This window comes from Biomphalaria glabrata, chromosome 1 (genome assembly GCF_947242115.1).
Source record: "Biomphalaria glabrata chromosome 1, xgBioGlab47.1, whole genome shotgun sequence".
In the NCBI taxonomy this organism is placed as follows: Eukaryota; Metazoa; Mollusca; class Gastropoda; family Planorbidae; genus Biomphalaria; species Biomphalaria glabrata.
In genome coordinates, this window is record NC_074711.1 from 1,415,690 (window position 1) to 1,438,164 (window position 22,475).

Consider the following 22,475-nt stretch of genomic DNA (forward strand, 5'->3'; position numbering starts at 1 on the left):
GGTGGGGGAGTTTGAACCCCGTACACTAGCCCGAGTATGCACATGAAGCAAGTCATTACATTGTTCCACATTTTGAAAAAAAAAAGCGTTTCTGCTTGTATCTGTTTTAATTACTTCGATTTTTTAAATTTATACCAAATCCATAGAATTATAAATAGGTTTGGCTTATTTGTGTATGTTTGTGTTGTTTGAGAAACTTTACGGGATACTACACCACTAGAATAAATCACATGTAAGAATAGTTTTTTTTTTTTTGTGTGGGCTGACTCTGTTAAATATATAGAAATAAAGCATAAATCTTCTTCTTCTGGCCAGCTTTTTGCTGCCGAGCTGTTGGCTCTTTTGCAGTCGATGCCTAGGTCAGAACTGCCATTAGTGCCATAGAGATTGTTGGTTATATGGAATAAATATCAACCTGTAGTGTTAAGCTGTATACAGATTTTTTATTTAGCATGTTCACGACACAGAAACACTTTCAAATAGCATTTTGTACCATTGACAATTAAATTAATGAAAATAATTATCTCAGAAATGAAATAAATGTTCAGATAAAGAGTCCGTCTGTATTATATAAGATAAGATTTGATAGATACAAGGAGTAGAACTAATCTTTATACTAAGTTTAAACGTTATTATTAGCGTGTTAGAGTATGCCGACTTAATAGATATTTTGAACTTTCGAAAGAATTGACTTTTTGTTTAATCTACGTTCCATTATATTTTTTTTATTTGGCTAAAGTTTACCTGTTTTTTTTTCTTTTTCGATATTTTATATGTAAATAAAGATATAGCTTTTTGAATTATTTTTTTAAACAATCTTTTTTGTAATAGTTGGCAACAAAAATATAGGTCAGGGATAGCGGGCTACACGCGGCGAGATCAAAGAAATTAAACTTTCTATCTAGGTTAGGCTGGCAGTGGCACGAACACACTGTTTACAATCCCATAATCCTCTAAAAATGGCACAACTTTTAGTTTAACATTTTGAGTAAGTTGGCGGAAAGCAACTTGCTGCGACAGTCTTTGACGAACTTTTTATTAATGCTATCACAGTAAACAATACGAAAAGTAATGGATTTTCGGAAATAATTATAATTCTATTTGGACTTACTTTTTTGTGGACATTTTAAGTAGCCTAGCCTTCTTTAATTTATTTTATTTAATAGTGAATAGAGTCTAATAAAGTAAATAAGTCTAATTTTAAATTTAGTAATTAGAGGTCTAGTTTAAGTCTAAGTTAGTGTACTGTTACTGTGTAAAACTGTGTTAAGAGTTAAGTGTTAGAGCTAGATCTAGTTAGTAGTATTAGTACTTTAGTTAGTAGTGTTACAATCATTACAATGTGAATGTGTAGTCAGTCAAGTCAGTGTAATGAGTGTACTGTGTAGAGTCAGAGTGTAGACTGTAGGTAGATCTAGATCTAGAACTAGACTTTACTAGAGTCTAGTCACTAGTCGTAACTAGTACTAACTAGATCTAGTAGATATTAAGATATGATTAAGTTATTAACTAAAGTTTTTTTCTAAACTCTTACTCTACTAATAAAGTGTCTAAAGTTAAAGTCAGTAAAGACAGTTAGTAAAGTAAAGTCTAAGACAAAGTAAGAGTAAGACATTAAAATTTAAATGGTTAATTTTTAAGTCTAAGTTAAGAGTAAGACAGTAACTTAGTTAAGCCTAAGGGCTAAGGTTAACTTGGTTAATTTAAATTTAACTTAAACTTTAGAATCAATCAAGATTAAGATCAATAATGAATAACTAATGATTAAGTGATACTCTGATACTACTTATTAATTACTAGTGATACTGTCATAACTCATGTGTCAATAATATTGATACTGAGATAGATCTACTAATACTATTACTAATCTAGGTAGAATAGAATAGAATTTAAATTATAAATATTAATAGATCTCTAGTTAAGTCTAGTTCTAGATCTTGTTACAATTCTAGAATATCTGGATTCTAGATCTAGATAAAAAATAAAAATCTAGATCAATGAAGACTTTTTAGATCTATTCTATATAGATGTAGAATAGATCTTATAGTTATTAATGATAAGTCAATAAAACTCTCAATCTTATTGTGTCTATGTCTAGAGCTAAGCTAGACCTACAATACATAAGATAATGATAGGATATAGATATATAGATTGTATTAAATTTTAAAGCTAGGTTAACAAGATATATCTAGCAATCTAGATCTAGTAAATTATTCAAGTGTTTTGCAGTGTGCTTTTAGTCTGGATCTAAATAGCTCTGAAAATTAATGTAGAATAAATATATTGCCATTGCGACTTGTGTCACTGTGTGGTGTTCAGATTCATAATTACACTTATAGGCTTGGACTTGGATATCATTACCAATCAAAATGGAGAGTTCGGATGCTCCTAAGCCCCATTACAGAAGTAAGTTTGATAAGCTTTTGTATGATTGTTAGTATAGTCTCTAAGTCAGTCTAAGTCTAAATATATTATTTTAATGATTTACTTGGCTTATCATTCATAAGTCAATATTATAATGTCTTATAAATTACAGATGTGTTACTTCAAAAAAGATGAAATTATGTTCTACACATATCTATATATGTATATTTGTTTTATAATTGTTAATCCTGTTGTGCAGTCTTTGCTTTTTCTGGCTGATTCAGGCAACCCATTCCTATATTTATAAGGCCTTCTATATCCTATATAATCTCTTTAGTGTGTTTGTGTACTTAACTATCTAACTGATCACTTAGGTAAAGGTATCTAACTGATCACTTAGGTAAAGGTATCTAACTGATCACTTAGGTAAAGGTATCTGACTGATCAGTTAGAAATGATTGCTAGACATTTTCGCAACATGGTTCCTACAGAAGAGAATTCAGCTTTTTATTTTCATATTAGTGAAAGATAGCACTACCTCTCATCTACCACACACCCTATTGGCATTATATGTAAACTGTAAAACTAGTATAAGCATTCAAAATGATGTAACTATAACTCAATTGATGACTATAGTGGTCCATAAGTGAGTCTAGATTAGATAGAGTCTTTATTTCTTTATCAACTATGGAAACATGAAAATATTTTGGTTCCCTTTTTAAGATTTTTTGTGTTACAATAGTAGGGTCAAAGATTGTTACATTGATAAATTGACATTTCAGAAGCCAGTGATCCATATAGGAATGGGCATTAGTTACCAATTTTTAAAATAGATTTAATAAATACATTATTGATGGTCGCTATTAAATTGAAAATCAATCCCACTTGAAACAAATGAATCACTTAGTGCACAATCAGACTTGCCCATTTATGGACTAGAAAGTGGGGAGATAGGAGGAGGGTGCCAGTTTCCAACAGGGTGCACCAATATAGTTTTAATAACAACTTCACTACCTTCTTTTCCCCAAGGGAGCGAATCTCGATTAACCAACAAAAAAAATCTTCAGCCAGAATTATTTGACATATTCCAGCTGTCGTAAAATGTTTTACATGTTTCGGATGTTCCTTCAGAGTTGAAGATAATTACTTCCTAGTCCAAACCTCCCGTAGGACGACGGGGGATGGGAGCGGGCAGGGTTTGAACCCGGGACCATCGATAAATCTGAACGACAGTCCAACGCGAAAACCGCACGACCAGGCAGCCGTCGTTTCAAATGATTTGCAATTAACTTATGTTTCAATTGTGAATTAAATATAATAGCATCTCATGTCAACCCTAAGTCCTATTTTTGATTTGTGACAAAACATCTTCTTAAATTTTTTTTTCTTTAAGTCTTGTCTCATTGATTGATCCAATAATGAAGTCATTTTAAAATTTTAACGTAACCTTTAACCCCTAATCAAATGTATGGTTTACCTTTGTTCCCCTTAAGCATTGGAGGATGAACGCCTTACAGCGGATGAAATGGATGAGCAAAGGAAGAGAAATATTGCCTATGAATATCTTTGTCATCTGGAAGAAGCGAAAATGTAAGTAACTTAAAACTCTACTGAAGGAAATGGTCTCAAGATCCCTATGCCTCATATACAACCAGTGGCTAATATGTGTTTCTTTTATGAGCCAAAGTTGAGGGATTCCATTCACAGCATCTCCTACAACCAAAGTCAAGGGATGATGATATTTTTCCCTAACAATTTTGGGGTTTTAGAACTAGTTCTAGCTGGTTTTATTTTTTCTAAAGAAACATTGATATTTGAGTTTCTTTTTGCCCTGATAATGGATGCATACAAGATTGTTTTGTTTTGTCCTAGATACATTTGCAGAAAACAAAAAGATCATTCTCTTAAAAATTGAAATATTTATTTAAGAAATTTATGAATTTCAGAATATTCGCCTCTAAACTAAAGGTTTTAAAATGTGATCTGAGCTTATATTAAATTTGCAATATAATTTATTTATTGGAATAGTTCGACTTGAAACATTTTTTTTCCAATTTGAATAAAACTGAAAGTTTAAAACTGATATTAAAAAGAAAGCAAGAAAATACAATGACTACTAAAGACAAACATACTTTATCATATATGCACATTTTAAAAACCTGTTCTCAGACTAAACATATCTCATTTATCAATTTAACAGCATCAGTCTCAGCAGAATAGACACAAGCTTCATTTGTGCCTCATTTCTCAATCAGTATCTAAAACCAATAGATTTAGTAGCTCTTTTTTACAAATATTTTTAGTGAGTTAGTTTGACAGTTATTGTTTTAATTGGGGTTAATTAGATTAATAGCTGTGTTGTGACATATTATGTTTGATCTGTTGTGTATGTGCCAACTAAGTGGTTCACTTTGTTCTATTTTGTTCAAGTGTTTTGTGTGCTGTTTGTAGTGCTTAGTCCAACTCTGATTCACACTAGCCTTGTGCATGTAGTAAACTGCTATGTGGGACTCTACCTGGTATCAGGTTAATTAAGTCTCTGACTCAGGCAGATAAGTGACTCTTTATATGCCAGTCTGGTGACTCAACGGTAAGGACCTTATCTTTGGGTGTCAACATGCCCTACTTTGGGGCATTGACCAATAGGAACTATTTGTTTGTTCCTCCCATATCACTTGACTCCCCCCCCCCCTCTCTCTCCCTCAGCCATTGATACTCCCTCTTGCCCAGAGGTGATGGTGATGTAACAGCTTTGTATGGTCTCAGTTTCCTCCTCCTCCTCCCATGACACTGCTCCTCACTCTTTCATTCTCTCCTCATTGAAACATGTGTATATAACACACTGTGTACACATACAAACTCAACACAGATGTGTCCGTTGGACACATTAACTACCTTGAAAGGCAACACTTTTTCTGATACGTTAGGAAATGTGAAGTCTTGCGTGGATTGATGACCGTTTAGACTATTCAGTTCCTTTTTTTTTTTTCAAAACACATGATCTGGTTCTTCTTTTTCTATTGGTACATCTAGACTTGTACACTAGCGTTCAGTAAAGTAGTTGACAATAGCTTTATTCTTCAGTAAAGAAGTTATCTTTGTCAGTGGCCTACTTGAAACCGGAAACTCGTCCCAATCCATTCAAACCACCAAAAATGACATCTTTCCCCTTGTGTCAGGAAAGCCACTAGCTTACAAGAAGGCAAACAATAAAGGGGAGACAACCTAGTTATGGTTGCTTGTCGTCTGCATTAGACTAGCATGTTTGTAACTGGGAAGCGATACTCATTGAAGCCATCTGCTGAATGTAATCGATAGTTTAAAACTATTGCTAGGGTCTGATTCTTACATCGCGGTTATATTAGGTGGCTAACAATATGAGATTTAACTAGATTTCACATCACAGTTTACGAATTGTTTCATTATAACAAATCGTAATTGAAAATATTTACTGCCCATTTCATCGCTAATATTTTACAACGCAAACTTCTGTTCGGCCATTTCGGAACTGTGGTCGTTAAAGTTTAGATAACTCATTCTTTGATTCTGCTAACTAGAAACACTTTATACTGTCAAACGGGCAAGAAAGGATAACACCCCCTCTCCCCTTAATGTGTATCACGCCGGATTCACGCCCCATGCAATAGGTGTAAATTTGATGGGAAAAAAAGCTCTTCATAATTAAACAAGAAAGACTTAGCCAGGATGTTTTAGTATGTTTTGTTGTCTGGGGGGGGGGGGAATGGAGGAGTACTTCTCCAGGTGTGACAGTTAGTTAGCTATACAGAGCATTGATACAACACTGTGGTGTGTCGAGGTAACATATTTTGTAGTTGGCAGTTGTTCTATTGAAATGATCGGCTTATTTGACTGTGTCAATCTTCCCTCTTGTACTTGATGTGTGTGTGTGTCATACAACATAAGTGTAAATACACAGGTCTCTCTCTCTCTCTCTCTCACACACACTCACGGGCCCTAGAGGTTATACATATGTTTGTGCCTGTGTGTGATGGTCTCTGAATGTATGTGATTACTATTTCCCGTGTAGTCTGCGCTTTTCAGCGTTTAAAGTTCAAACTCTCTAACCTATGTAACAACCATGATTCATTTAAGGACACATATAGCAACACACTAAATCTAGCTTACATTTGCATAACACGTTTGGCCTCGTGTAACCTCCTTGTAGCTTTCCCCTCCCCCACCCCTACTCGTCACATTATGTCGTCTGCTATCTCTTCCTTTCATTTCTGTGTCTACCGTCGGGCGGAAGTGACGTTTTAGAGTGGTGTGGCTGACTTGATCTCTGAGGTTGATGAATAAGTTGAAAGTTGTCCATCCTGACTGAGTACCTTCCTGCAGCCAGTTCGAGATGAGCAGTAACTCGATGCAGCGTCTCTTTGACTATTGTTGGGACGAAGTCTTTTTCCCATAGTTCTTTTTAACCTTTGACATTTAACCACCTGGGCATAGTGTCTAAATGTGAGTCTCGAGTTCGAATCTCGGTGGTGGGTGGAATGCATCTCTGATCTTACGACGCGAACTGGAGGTCTGATGTTCGAAACTCGGTGGTTGTTTGGCATCAGTGCGCTGAAGTTGACGATGCGTTCGATTTGTGGATTTTTTTGGTGGTATTTCTGGGTATTTTTAGTGCACTATGGGCGTTCGAAAGTTTAATTCCTAAGCATAAGGAATTCCAAACACTTTCTTGCATCAACATAAGCACCATGGACCTCATTCACCAATCGTAAACAAACAAAATTTAGTCACGTGATCTTATTGATAAAACAACGAGGAGAAAAAAAAACTGTCACGTGACAACCATCATGAATTAAACATGAGATCGTAAATTATATAGAGGAGATAGATTACCACGTGACTAAATGTTGTTTGTTTGCGGTTGGTGAATGAGGTCCAATCGGACACCCAGAGCAGTGCTACTTCTGTTAGGTATTGAGAGAGGTCTGACCATATCTTTAAGTTTGGTCTGCACGAGACAGTTTGCCAGTTGAACGATGTGAATAAATTGCTCACTATACGCTGTGCTGTGCTATTGAATGTGCTGTGCTATTGAATGTGCTGTGCTGTGCTATTGAATGTGCTGTCCCCTCTTGTTAATCCGGCCCTTTGGTTTAACTTCCTCAAGCCTCCTCTCCCCCCCACCCCTCCGTCCTATATACAATAATAGTATTACGATCACCACAGCTGGTCCAGGTCACGTGATGCCCTGTCGCTTTATCCCACCGTAACCGTTTCTGTCAATACGACAAGTGGGGGACGAGTATCGGGCTGTCACTGGTGTGACTTGAGGTTTTGAACTGCTCGCGAGTACTGTGATGTCCTTATACCTTGGCATCCCAGCTATGTCATCATCACCTCTTGACTAAAAATCCCCGGGAAGCCTCTTAATGCTACACGCTGTACTGATACACACACACACACAGAGTTTCTTTAAAAGTCTTGACTGAGTGTGAATGAGGGACACACACGCTCTTACTAGGTCTTCCCCCCCCCCATGTACACATACACACTATTTCTCACACACACACGTCATGTCACTGACCATCTGCCAAACCTGGAATGTTTACTTGTGTCGTAAGGCTTTGGACGTTATGTTTTGTGCCAACATGACCTTCCTCTCACCTTGAGGTGTGTGTGTGCGGACATGCTGTATGCTAGTAGAAGGACCACATTGGTTATACCCCGCTACCAACTGTGGGTCCAATGTGTGGACTAGCGGAAGTAGGGGTTATTGCCCCTCAATGTAGAGTTAGTTTGTATCAGGAGTCATTGTAGAGTTAGTCTGTAACTTTCTTAGACATGGGAGTCATTGTAGAGTTAGTCTGTAACTTTCTTAGACATGGGAGTCATTGTAGAGTTAGTCTGTAACTTTCTTAGACATGGGAGTCATTGTAGAGATAGTTTGTACAAATCTTAGACATGGGAGTCATTGTAGAGTTAGTCTGTAACTTTCTTAGACATGGGAGTCATTGTAGAGTTAGTCTGTAACTTTCTTAGACATGGGAGTCATTGTAGAGATAGTTTGTACCAATCTTGACAGGTCAGGTCACGTGATGCCCTGTCGCTTTATCCCACCGTAACCGTTTCTGTCAATACGACAAGTGGGGGACGAGTATCGGGCTGTCACTGGTGTGACTTGAGGTTTTGAACTGCTCGCGAGTACTGTGATGTCCTTATACCTTGGCATCCCAGCTATGTCATCATCACCTCTTGACTAAAAATCCCCGGGAAGCCTCTTAATGCTACACGCTGTACTGATACACACACACAGAGAGTTTCTTTAAAAGTCTTGACTGAGTGTGAATGAGGGACACACACGCTCTTACTAGGTCTTCCCCCCCCCCCCCCATGTACACATACACACTATTTCTCACACACACACGTCATGTCACTGACCATCTGCCAAACCTGGAATGTTTACTTGTGTCGTAAGGCTTTGGACGTTATGTTTTGTGCCAACATGACCTTCCTCTCACCTTGAGGTGTGTGTGTGCGGACATGCTGTATGCTAGTAGAAGGACCACATTGGTTATACCCCGCTACCAACTGTGGGTCCAATGTGTGGACTAGCGGAAGTAGGGGTTATTGCCCCTCAATGTAGAGTTAGTTTGTATCAGGAGTCATTGTAGAGTTAGTCTGTAACTTTCTTAGACATGGGAGTCATTGTAGAGTTAGTCTGTAACTTTCTTAGACATGGGAGTCATTTTAGAGATAGTTTGTACAAATCTTAGACATGGGAGTCATTGTAGAGTTAGTCTGTAACTTTCTTAGACATGGGAGTCATTGTAGAGTTAGTCTGTAACTTTCTTAGACATGGGAGTCATTGTAGAGATAGTTTGTACCAATCTTAGACATGGGAGTCAAGGTAGAGATAGTTTGTACCAATCTTAGACATGGGAGTCATTGTAGAGATAGTTTGTACAAATCTTAGACATGGGAGTCAAGGTAGAGATAGTTTGTACCAATCTTAGACATGGGAGTCATCGTAGAGACAGTTTATACCAATCTTAGACATGGGAGTCATTGTAGAGACAGTTTATACCAATCTTAGACATGGGAGTCATTGTAGAGACAGTTTGTACCAATCTTAGACATGGGAGTCATTGTAGTGGACCCAAGACTGTTCCTTGAGGTACACCTGAGTTTACTGTTATCGGTGTTGATTTAGAACCATTTATTATTACAGTTTGTTCTCTCCCTATCAGAAAGTCTTTAATCCACTGATGCAGTGGACCATTAATGCCGAAATATTTTAATTTTTTAAGCAAACTATGGTGGTGAACTTTGTCAAAAGCCTTAGAAAAATCTAGTAAGATAGCATCTATTTGTTCACTATTATCTAAACCTTTTGAAAAATCATCAATTAGTCCTATTAGTTGTGTTTCACATGATCTATATTTCCTAAAGCCATGTTGGTATGGTGTGAGGACATTATGTTTGTCTAAGTGGTTTATGATGTTGCTACATATTATGTGTTCTAGGATTTTACATGTGATGCTGGTAAGTGATACTGGTCTGTAGTTTCCTGGGTCAGATTTTTCTCCTTTTTTAAATAGGGGGGTGACATTAGCTTCTTTCCAGTCCTTTGGTACTCTGCCCTGGTTAAGTGAAGCCTGAAAGAGTATTTTGAACACTGGGGCTAGCTCATTACTTAGTTCTTTGAGTAATCTAGCTGGAATACCATCAGGTCCAGAAGCTTTATTTGGTTTGGTGTTGGCTAATAGTTTTTGAATTCCATTTTCTTGTACTACTATATCTTCTATGTTGTCTACTTGGTTCAAATTCAGTAATATGTCTTTGTCTCCTGGGGCTGAGAATGCTGATGCAAAGTATTTGTTTAGAATGTTTGCTTTAGTTTCATTATCATTATGTATTATGTTATGTTCATCTTTTAATGGCGCTACGCCTGTTGTTTCCATTTTCTTAGACTTAATGTATGACCATAGGTTTTTGTTGTTGTCTTTAGATATTACATTGTTTATGTATTCACTCTGCAGCTGTCTGCTTACTTTTTGGGTTAAGTGTTTAATTTTTATATACTTTTTGTAAACTCTTTCTGCATTAGTTTCTTTAAATTTTCTATATAGGTTTTCCTTCTGTTTACAAAGCTTCTTTAGTCTATTATTAAACCAGCATGTATTTATTTGTATATGTAGAGACAGTTTGTACCAATCTTAGACATGGGAGTCATTGTAGAGACAGTTTGTACCAATCTTAGACATGGGAGTCATTGTAGAGACAGTTTATACCAATCTTAGGCATTTTTGTCACAAGGTAAAGCTTGGTGGAAGAGGTCACACGTAACGGACTCCCCCCCCCCCCCCCCACCAACTTGTATCTGTATCTATTGACTAACGCAGGCGAATAACTTCCAGAGGCGGACTATTTCTGACCCGTCTGTGACGTTTCTGTTTGGTATACACCCACTTCCTCCCCTTCACACTGTTTCATTCCAACACTTGTGGAGGTCACTCGTAGTTTCTGTGTTCAGTGACATTCATGCTGTACGCGCACACACCCACCTACATCCACTGCTTGTCGAGCCCGGCACTCCTTCCACAAAACATGGTCTTGTTTTTTAGTGTAGGGACACACTCGGACACTGTCTTGACCACACTCGGACAATTGATCACACTCCCGTGTTGTCTCCGTTATTAATAAAAAAAAATATTTCTTGGCCGTAGAGTATTTGTCCGGCAGGTGTCGCTCGAGGTTATGAAACTTGACTTACAGTTACACAAAGGAGTCTCTTGTTTATGTGTCAACAATTTTTTTTTTCGTTCTGTTTGTTACTCGTTGGCTCTGGATAAAGTAGTTTGTTTCTACCAGTAGTCTGTACATGGAATCTGATCTACTGTGTCCCTCTATAGCATGTACATGTAATCTGATCTATTGTGTCTCTTTGTAGCCTGTACTTGGAATCTGATCTACTGTGTCCCTCTATAGCATGTACATGGAATCTGATCTATTGTGTCTCTCTGTAACCTGTACATGGAATCTGATCTACTGTGTCTCTCTGTAGCATGTACATGGAATCTGATCTACTGTGTCTCTTTGTAGCCTGTACTTGGAATCTGATTAACTGTGTCCCTCTATAGCATGTACATGGAATCTGATCTATTGTGTCTCTCTGTAACCTGTACATGGAATCTATTCTACTGTGTCTCTGTAGCATGTACATGGAATCTGATCTACTGTGTCCCTCTGTAGCCTGTACATGGAATCTGATATACTGTGTCTCTCTCTCTGTCTCTCGGTAGCCTGTACTTGGAATCTGATCTACTGTGTCTCTCTCTGTGTCTCTCTGTAGCCTGTACATGGAATCTGATCTACTGTGTCTCTCTCTGTGTCTCTCTGTAGCTTGTACATGGAATGTGATCTACTGTGTCCCCTCTGTAGCCTGTACATGGAATGTGATCTACTGTGTCCCTCTGTAGCCTGTACATGGAATGTGATCTACTGTGTCCCTCTGTAGCCTGTACATGGAATGTGATCTACTGTGTCCCTCTGTAGCCTGTACATGAAATCTGATCTACTGTGTCCCTCTGTAGCCTGTACATGAAATCTGAACTACTGTGTCTCTCTGTAGTCTGTACATGGAATCTGATCTACTGTCTCTCTGTAGCCTGTACATGGAATCTGATCTACTGTGTTTGTTTATTTGTTTAACATGTTTCGGATGTTCCAACAGAGTTGAAGATAGTTTACTTCCTAGTCCAAACCTCCCGCAGGACGACGGGGGATGGGAGCGGGCAGGGTTTGAACTCGGGACCATCGCGATAAATCCGAACGACAGTCCAGCGCGCAAACCGCACGACCAGGCAGCCACACTGTGTCCCAATGTAGCCTGTACATGGAAGCTAATCTACTGAGTCTCTCTGTAGCCAGTACATAGAATCTAATTTAAACATTGAGTAAAGTGAATGAGTGGAGAGCAATAGCCCATTCTTTCGATCGCGTTACTGCTTCTGGATGGGACGAATGTTTATCAGCAAATAATTCATTGAGATCTGGTTTAAGCTGACTTGTGGGTTGTGATAAGGATAATAAGTGAAAATCAAGATTTTGTATTAGAAAATAAATTCGTCTTTGCATTTTATTCATACTTTACTAATTACAAAATCACTGTCAAATTAACTTTACGAGCCATCTATAGTAGATAGTAGTTTTCCAACAAAAAGCCGATAAACATTCAGATCTTCCTTGTAGATTTACTATCGACTAGCAAACTATCGCTTTCCTTTTCTTTTTTTTTTTTGAAGAGGTCGAGATAGATTTAGATCTATAGTTAAATGCCAGTGACTATTATTTTTGATTTAGTTAAAATTCGCCTTACTATTACATTTTTATTAGATGAAAGCTGACAATGCGTTTTTTTTTAATTGCTATAATCCATATTGAATGACACCCCGAAATGACAATTTTGTCTATTTTTAAGGAGAGTTGCATCAGTTGTCAAAAAATTGTAATAATTTCAGTAATTTTTTCACATTTTACAATTTCATGAGAATTCCAGGAAGCCTTTAACTAATGATAAATAGAAATGGTTTAATTTAATAATTTACACCAAGAATTAGCGCGGGGCCCACTGCGGCCGCATAGGTTGCAGTGACGTAAGACCGGCCCTGCTGATATGTTCGTTCAAAAGTTTAGCCTTTCATTTTTAAAAATTAAATACCGGTATTCATATTTATGCGCAAATGTATAAACCATTTATCTAATCAAGATTTTAACATTTTGAGTTTTGCAATAGTTGTAGTCTGTGTAGGATTCCTATATAGACCAAGCATGAGTAATATAAAACTGACCCACGGGGGCCGCCTACGAGTTTGGTACAAATTCTCATTTAATGGTCTATATTGTGTAAGGTAACGATCGACCACACAATATGATACACTTGAAACTACAGAGCTTCATGTCGACGCCATTGTTTCGTTGAATTCCAATGGCATTTATCTTTTTGTATCTAAGCGTGCCGTATTTTAGGATTTCATACAATACAACTATTGGCACGTGGACAAGGGCAGCTAATGATGCGAAGTGTCACCACATGTAGACTACACGTCTAAGCAGACGTCACGCTGTTAACAGACGACACAGACAGTTGACTTGGCCTTAGGAGACGTTTCCTGCTCGTCCTAATTTTTGTGTGCTAATGTACGGCGGCGTGTGTAAACTGTTACACACCTAGAATCATCATTAATGTTACCCATCACACATTACTGTGTATGGGCAGGGAGCTCAGTTCATCTAAAGTGTGTTGACATCCAGTTTGTCTGAATTATTTTTAGCCAAGGACTTCATTTCTATACCTTGCACACGCGCACTTATAATCTCTGTACATATTTGATCTACATTTCCTTATCAAAGTATAAAATTAGACATCTCAGCAAAGATCTTATTCACTTCCTTAAACCATTGCTCGATACACTGATTGCCGCAATTTTTAAGCTTACAAAATTGGCAGCAGTTTGTAGGCACAAATCCCTACTCCTTCCCGATGTTCTAGTTTCTATTGTGCTGCCTTTCCATTGTTTGTTTTGCAAATCATGGAATGAGAAAAAATTCAGCTGGGTGGATTCCCTTCAGTACTGTTTTTTTTTTTTTTTACATTTATATCCATTATGTATCCCCGTAAGAAATATGTGGGGATTTTAAAAAAAAATGTTTTCCTTGTAATTGTAGTCTTTTAGTTTTTCCTCTATTTACCAACTTATTTATACAAAAGATATTGGCAGCTGATACAAGTTAAAAATAAAGTTGTTGGTAAATTGTTATATGTATATATATATAAGTGTGAGTGTGTGTTTTCCCCATATAAAAAGTCACAAATCTAGGAGAATCAGCAGGCAATAGAAAAAACTTACAATTATAACAGTAAGAAAAACTTGAGTTCCAAAAGGTAAAGATATTTCATGAATACAACGGACAGAGACAAGGGAGATAACAATGGAAGAGAGAAACAAGAAAATGTCAAGTATCAAAGTATGTCATGTGAGAGAATTTGGTCATCAACGGACCTCATTCACCAACCGTAAACAAACAACATTTATCCACGTGGTGCTCTATCTCTTCTATATAATTTACGATCTCATGGTTTAATTCATGATGGTTGTCACGTGACAGTTTTTTTCCCCGTTGTTTTTATCAACAAGATCACGTGACTAAATGTTGTTTGTTTACGATTGGTGAATGAGGTCCATTAAACCTGCTTGATACATTTATACGAGTGCTCTATTGTTAGCCTAACTTAGCGCTATAGTTCCAATGTCCAGATGTCCACTCTGCCGTGGGTGCCTTAGGCTGGTCAAGCCTGTTACCGCCAGTCTCAGCGATGTCAGTTTTGGCTGAAGATTCTGGTAGAGACGGACCCCCCCCCCCCCCCCGCTGTTATGTGCCCTTAAGGTTTTTGGGGAAAAACAGTGGTGGTGGCGTTGTAAAATCGAGCAATGATGTAACAGAAAACGGAATTTCTGTAAAGAAGCAGGTGGGTGCTGAGAATCGATTCCAGGTGTAGAACTGGGTATCGGTACTCAGCGCTCAACCGGTATCGCCGATGTAGCGATTCCTTCCTCCAGTCACGAAATCGACAATGGGTTCTTCCACGATCTAGTGATAGGACTAATTGGCGTTTCTAATCACATGAAACAGCTGTCAATCACACCAAGATGATAGGACTAACAGGAATCCAGGGGGGCCGGGAATAACTGGAAATCGTAGGCTTAAGAAGTCTAAGGGAGTCGTAGTATTTCAGGAAGTCATTGGGATTGAGAGTCGCAGGAGATTCAGGAACCAGACTGTGTCTAAAGCCGCGATCAGGCTCAAGTCTAACGAAATAGACTCAGTAACTCGTGGATGTATGAATGGTCAACTCTTACAGATCCAGTGGATGTATGAATGGTCAATTCTTACAGATCCAGTGGATGTATGAATGGTCGCCTCTTACAGATCCAGTGGATGTATGAATGGTCACCTCTTACAGATCCAGTGGATGTATGAATGGTCACCTCTTACAGATCCAGTGGATGTATGAATGGTCACCTCTTATAGATCCAGTGGATGTATGAATGGTCACCTCTTATAGATCCAGTGGATGTATGAATGGTCACATCTTACAGATCCAGTGGATGTATGAATGGTCACCTCTTATAGATCCAGTGGATGTATGAATGGTCACCTCTTATAGATCCAGTGGATGTATGAATGGTCACATCTTACAGATCCAGTGGATGTATGAATGGTCACCTCTTATAGATCCAGTGGATGTATGAATGGTCACTTCAATGAATGTAGGAGGAGTCAGGACTTCTTTAAGAGGCTTGGGGTATGACTTATATTCTGTCTGGATTAAGGCGGGCGAAGCGGCTTTAAAAAAAGCCAGATTTGACAAATTTGAATGATAGATATTGATCACCTATGATTGGTTATAAAGTTCATTCAATAGATATTGATCACCTATGATTGGTTATAAAGTTCATTCAATAGATATTGATCACTTATGATTGGTTAGGAAGTGTCTTCAGTACGATAAGGCAGGAAGTGACGCGTGCTCAATCAAGTAAACACGTGACCCGTGACCCATTTTCAAGGACCAAAAGACACTAAAAGTTAGTTACGAAAAGAATGACCCGCTCGTTGGCCAAACTGGGCAAAGACTAGTTTTGATTGTTATAATTTTTCAAAGAACAATAAGTAAATTTAAATTTGTCTAGAAAGCTAGAAAATATTTATCTTGAACGGCCTCTACGTCTTCGGGTATTTCCGCCTGTAGGCATTAGTCCATAGACTTAGATATTATATTGTTACGTCTCTCCTACTATCCAGGCTCTCTTCAAACGGCACAACGAACTTAAAGAACCTCACAACTCAGGGCTCCAAAGTATCAGTCAGTTTAATTTCAAATACATCGCAATTGGCAACAACATTAACACTGTCTTTACAAAAACCTAGTCTCTGGACTATGCATTATTCATTCAAGAGTTTGATAAATCAATGTCCAGGAACATTTTGCGCATGGTCTTCTAAGTGTAGATTTAAAGGCCTATATATATCGTAATATTATAAAGTCTAGTAGATTTATACATTTTGCTTAACCAGCATTCTTTTTCGTGGGAGGGGGCGGGAAAAGAAAGGAGTCCATTATAAAAAATCTAACATTTATTAGGTTTAAAGAGAACACGAATCGCTATATGTATAAAAGAGGTATTTTTAAAAATTATTTTTATTATTATTTTATTATTATTATTTTTTATTTTATTATTATTTTTTATTATTTCATTATTATTTTTTATTATTGTTTTTTTGGGTATGTCATTGTCTAGTCATGAGTAAAAAAAAAATGCTTGTAAAATGTTTTACATGTTTCGGATGTTCCTTCAGAGTTGAAGATAGTTTACTTCCTAGTCCAAACCTCCCGCAGGACGACGGGGGATGGGAGCGGGCAGGATTTGAACCCTCGACCATCGATAAATCCGAACGACAGTCCAGCGCGCAAACCTCACGACCAGGCAGCCATGAGTAGGAGATCATTTGTCTGATGAATGTCTTGCACAATCGTTTCTGGGTTTTGGGTTTATGTTTTTGATGTGCTAGGGCTAGCCTAAGTTTGAATTTATCTACATCTAGATAAGTACTCTCAACATAAATACGTCGGTCTATTTGTATGTGTGTAGATTTTAATCACTTCACATTTGTCATACACATTGATCGATTATTTAAAAGGCTATTTTTAGGTTACTGTAAATTTTTCAGTAAAACAACAACAAACAACTTTAAACGGGGCAAACTGTCACTCTGTCAAAGACAGTTTAATGTTGTTTGTTAATTCACTCGGTTATCAACTGCTCTTTAATGTTTTGGAAATATGGACCAACGAACGCTTCCCGTGATTCATTGGGGAATATAACCCCGCCCACCAGCAGCTAAACATGACTAAATATAGAAAGTTTTGTCTTTCATAAAAATTAGGAAGTCACTTTTGGTTATTTATAGATTAGATCTAGATTGGTATTGTCCATAGTTTTTTTTTTTTTTTTCATAAATGAACTTTTCACATCATGACCATCGTATAATAAAAATCAAATGATAACTGCATACCGCGCCGTGTTAGCAGACGACATTTGTTGTGCGACGTTAACACGCCAAATAAATTGTGTGTATTTGACACAAACAACCAATAACGTCGGCTCGCTGGGAGCAATATGGCGGGAAGTCCCACTTCCAAACAAATGAGCGTGAGAGTTTTAGAATGTACTTGAGAAGTTCGCACTTCATGTCCTTGTCAAATCTTTGATTGTGAATGCGCATTCATTTTTTCAGCTCTCTTTTTTTTTAAATGGGTGGCCTCTGAAAACCTTAAACTCTGGCATCTCTATATTTGATAAAAAGTAGATCTAGTAGTCCATTGTAGATATTAATCTAGACCTGCGGCTTACAGGTTACGCGTAAAAGGCCTACGAATGGAGGTTTCTGGGTACAAAACAACAATAGAGGACATGCGCCCAACAGGCAACAACAGCAGTACTATTGGGTAGTGTAAACCTCTTGTCACGATAACACGGTAGGAAATATCAACAGACTGTTTTCTATAAATAGCCCAGTTTCCCTACGTGAGAGTGTAGTAGAAAAAAAAAATCGTGGGAGTGGCTTAAAAAAATAAACTTGTGCACTGGGTCATTACTGTGTAGGCTTTGTATCATTGGCTTTACGGGGCTGGTCAGTTAAGTTTTTTTTTTTTCTGTGGCGGTATAGAGTCTATAGTGTTGTCCACTTACTGCCTTCAACCATTCAAAGCTAATGAGCTAGCCAGGAAAACCAGTGACTTGGCAGAATTTAAGTCATTGGTTAATATGCATGACTAGATGCATGACGCGTAGGACGTAATCATCTTCTTTTTTTAAGTAACGTCTGTATTATATAAGATAAGATAATGGTATTACTCGTTGACCCAATGCTCAACGTGAAAAAACAAAGTGATACAAGTCAAAATGAGTTGGTCCTTACAATGTAGTCTGAATCCTTCTGTTTGTTTTTAGTATTGTTGGTGTTGTACATGCTGGGAATGTGCAGGAGAAGGTGTGGATTGGTTGGTAAACATAAAGACTAGACTACCCAGGAAGTTCTTTATATCTAAACTTTAGAATGGTATCAGCATCCTTAGTAATATGTCTGTGGGGTAGCAGCGAATGTAGCAGCTTTTGTGATTAAATGAAATAGTAGGCTACCATCTCTGTGGGGGTAGCAGCAAATGTAGCAGCTATTGTGGTTAAATGAAATAGTAGGCTACCATCTCTGTGGGGGGGGGTAGCAGCAAATGTAGCAGCTATTGTGGATAAATGAAATAGTAGGCTACCATCTCTGTGGGGGGGTAGCAGCAAATGTAGCAGCTATTGTGGTTAAATGAAATAGTAGGCTACCATCTCTGTGGGTAGCAGCAAATGTAGCAGCTATTGTGGATAAATGAAATAGTAGGCTACCATCTCTGTGGGGGGGTAGCAGCAAATGTAGCAGCTATTGTGGTTAAATGAAATAGTAGGCCACCATCTCTGTGGGTAGCAGCAAATTTAGCAGCTATTGTGGATAAATGAAAGAAATAAAATTAAATGTGGTCGAGAGGCCAAGTGCGCTTGAACTTGGCTTGGCTACCTAGAAGGGGGCTCGAGGTTCGACACCCGATTCGGCCAGAGTTGTGTTTACTGAGCCCCTAAAGGCAGCACGGAAAACTAACTCCTAGATACCCCCCCCCCCCCCAACTGAGATTGAACGTAGCGCTATATAAAAGCTATAATAATAATAGTGCCATGTCTGTGGGTGGCAGCAAATGTAGCAGCTATTGAGGTTAAATGAAATAGTACCATGCCTGTGTGTAGCAGCTATTGAGGATAAATGAAATAGTACCACTGTCTGTGGGTAGCAGAAAATGTAGCAGCTATTGAGGATAAATGAAATAGTACCACTGTCTGTGGGTAGCAGAAAATGTAGCAGCTATTGAGGATAAATGAAATAGTACCTCTGTCTGTGGGTAGCAGAAAATGTAGCAGCTATTGAGGATAAATGAAATAGTACCACTGTCTGTGGGTGGCAGCAATTTAAGCATCACATGTGATTAACTATTGATTGCATCAGAGACCAGATGTGGCCTGCATGTATATTTGATTGGACCTGACCTCATTAAATTGCCCATTACTTGTCATTGATTACACCTAAAAATAGCACCACTACCAGCTATTACAGAACTCTGTAGGGGTATCTGTCATCGGAAACATCTGGTGTGTACAAAATGGAATGAACAACAAGTACATACATTTCTATTGACATCTTCAGAATACATTCAACTATAGACCAAAGCAATTATATAGTTTGATAATAGCGCCAGGGGTTGGAAGAGGCTGTCCTTGTTAGCAGTGACATTAAAATTGAGTTTAGTCTATATACCTTCAAATGCAACTGTAATGCACTATATACAGTACATGTACACACACTATATACAGTACATGTACACACACTATATACAGTACATGTACACACACTATATACAGTACATGTACACACACTATATACAGTACATGTACACACACTATATACACATGTACATGTTATATACAGAACATGTACACACACTGTATACAGCACATGTACACACATTATATACAGCACATGTACACACACTATATAACAGTACATGTACACACACTATATACAGTACATGAATATGAAAGCATTGTATTTCTCCAAACCCTACATGTACTCTAGTTTGAAGAATTGTTGTACACTTGAGTATATCCTGTTATAGACACAGCTTAGCCCCCCTCCCTTTTTCTTTTCTTCTCCTGTTTTCCTTATGATACAATCTTTGTGTTAGTGTGTTGCTTAGGCTTTAGTGAACTTGTTCAGTGGTTCTCATCAGTTAAAACCCAAGGCTTAGCTAGTTCCCTCCTGCAATAAATGGAGGGAAATTTGAATTTAAAATAACAGTTGAGCTTGAGTTTTTATTTGGGTTTTTAAAATGTCCCTAGTTCCACCAAGATCTAATGGGTGCCCGAGCAAAGTAAAGCTTTTTTTTTTCTTGTCACATGACATCCTCATTAATTTCTGGCGACACCTATAGACTATACATCTTTCCATTCACCTTTAGAGCAGTGTTTCCCAAACTGTGAATAATTAACTCGTAGGCCACCACATGAATTAATCTCTCTAAAAAAAAAAAAAAAAGCAAAGTGTTCTGATAAATACTCAGAATGTGCAATGTGTTCCTTAGAAAAATATTTTGGGATACACTGCTCTAGGGAGCTGAATGCATTAATACATGGGGCATTACTACAGTGAAGGTATCACAAGAGTTCTGAGCCTTGTGAAAATACATTTTGCAGTCAAGCATGGTGATAGTAGCTAATTAAGAGGAGTCTCTAATCTCAGCTAATTAATAGTTGGCCTTAAGGCTTGTATAGAGGTTTTTTTTAAGAGAGGGCTAGTTGCATTCTCTAAACACCAGTTTCCATTTTAGAACTAAATGATTGAAATCCAATGATGCTATTTTCATTGATATTTTCTACAATAATTTAATTTGATAATTGAAAGTTCTGATTCTTTCTCAGCACAGTGTACTCATTGTTTGATTGTTCAACATACGATAGCTTTCATAATCACTTACTTAATTTTAATTAATAATAATAAATACTTGGCTTACTAAATGTCTTCAATCACGAATTTAACTCTCTACTTTAGATTCTTCTATTTTCTTGCATTTTGAACATTTGACTGAGCATCCTTTCATTTTTACTGTTTCTTTCCATGAAGTTCCTATTTAGGGAAAGCCATTGTCCTTTGTATGATTGATTGTATGATTGATCAAATCTGACGTTAATTATGTTAGCAATATGATCCTAACATGTCTTGAATTCTACTTAATCCTATCATCAACTTCACCTATCCCTTAGTCTGTTGGACCGTTGGGGCACAACACAAGATTTGTTGACTTTCTCCATTCCTGTCTGTCTTTTGACTTGGATAGAACCTGTTTCAATGTCCATTCTTTTATGCTGTCTTCCCATCGCTTTCTCTGTCTGCCTCTTCTTCTTTTTCCTGGTACAATCTATCAAACCTATCATGCCTTGTGTTGAATCTATATAATTTTATCATATCTTGTTTTTTACATGTATGAAAATAATATATGATATAAAGGCAGGGCTAGGTACCAAACTTTAAATGAGAGAAAATGGTGAATTAAATATATGGAACTAATTTACAAGGTCCTGAACAGGGCACAAACCTTGGACACAAATAGCCTATAGGCTTTATTAGACGAACGATGGCTCTATTTTAATTGTACATCTCACAATGTAAATATTGGACAACATAAATACACTACTTATAAAATCTTCAGTGAGTATTTATATATAGATATATACCGAGAAAATGTGAACAGCTCAGAGCACACACCATGAACCCTTCTGTTCTGTAGGACAACGCAGGCCTAGATTAATATAATAAATCACTAGACCATCCAGATACCCCAAAAATGGAATCTTTTTGAATGGTAGTTTTTGTTTTGTCTTATCTTGTGTTGAACCTATATAATCTTATCTTGTGTTGAACCTATATAATCTTATCTTGTGTTGAACCTATATAATCTTATCTTGTGTTGAACCTATATAATCTTATCTTGTGTTGAACCTATATAATCTTAACTTGCAGCTGAACCTGTATAATCTTATCTTGTGTTTTCAGCTGGATTGAAGCCTGTATCAATGAAGAGCTGCCAACAACAACAGAACTAGAAGAAGGTTTAAGAAATGGTGTCTATTTGGGCAAGTTGGCTCATTTCTTTGCCCCTAATGTTGCCCCACTTAAGAAGATCTATGACAAAGAGCAGACTCGATACAAGGTAGTTAACTCTCTTAGAAATTGGTTTATTGCTGTAAATATTTTTTCTTTTTAAATCAAGTTTGGAGAACTATTGATAAAGTTATTGACAACTATTGATAAAGCTATTGACAACTATTGATAAAGTTATTGACAACTATTGATAATATTATTGATCACTATTGATGGAGTTATTGACAACTATTGATAAAGTTATTGTCAACTATTGATAA

The 22,475-nt window shown here is 37.4% G+C and overlaps 1 protein-coding gene across 6 annotated transcripts in view; it reads left to right on the top strand.

Annotated features, from left to right (window-relative positions):
• The first annotated feature begins 883 nt into the window (after positions 1–883).
• The window catches only part of LOC106051019 (ras GTPase-activating-like protein IQGAP1), a 52,228-nt gene continuing 30,636 nt past the window's right edge, over positions 884–22,475 (top strand). The window contains exons 1-4 of one of the 6 annotated variants that reach the window (XM_056042796.1): positions 884–988; positions 2,340–2,406; positions 3,858–3,954; positions 22,108–22,264. In XM_056042796.1, coding sequence (XP_055898771.1) covers positions 2,370–2,406; positions 3,858–3,954; positions 22,108–22,264 — 291 coding nt within the window. In that variant the 5' untranslated portion in view covers positions 884–988; positions 2,340–2,369. Of the gene's footprint in view, positions 1,131–2,273; positions 2,407–3,857; positions 3,955–22,107; positions 22,265–22,475 lie in introns of all 6 variants that reach the window. The other 5 variants (XM_056042442.1, XM_056042645.1, XM_056042522.1 and 2 more) reach the window with 5 other exon arrangements.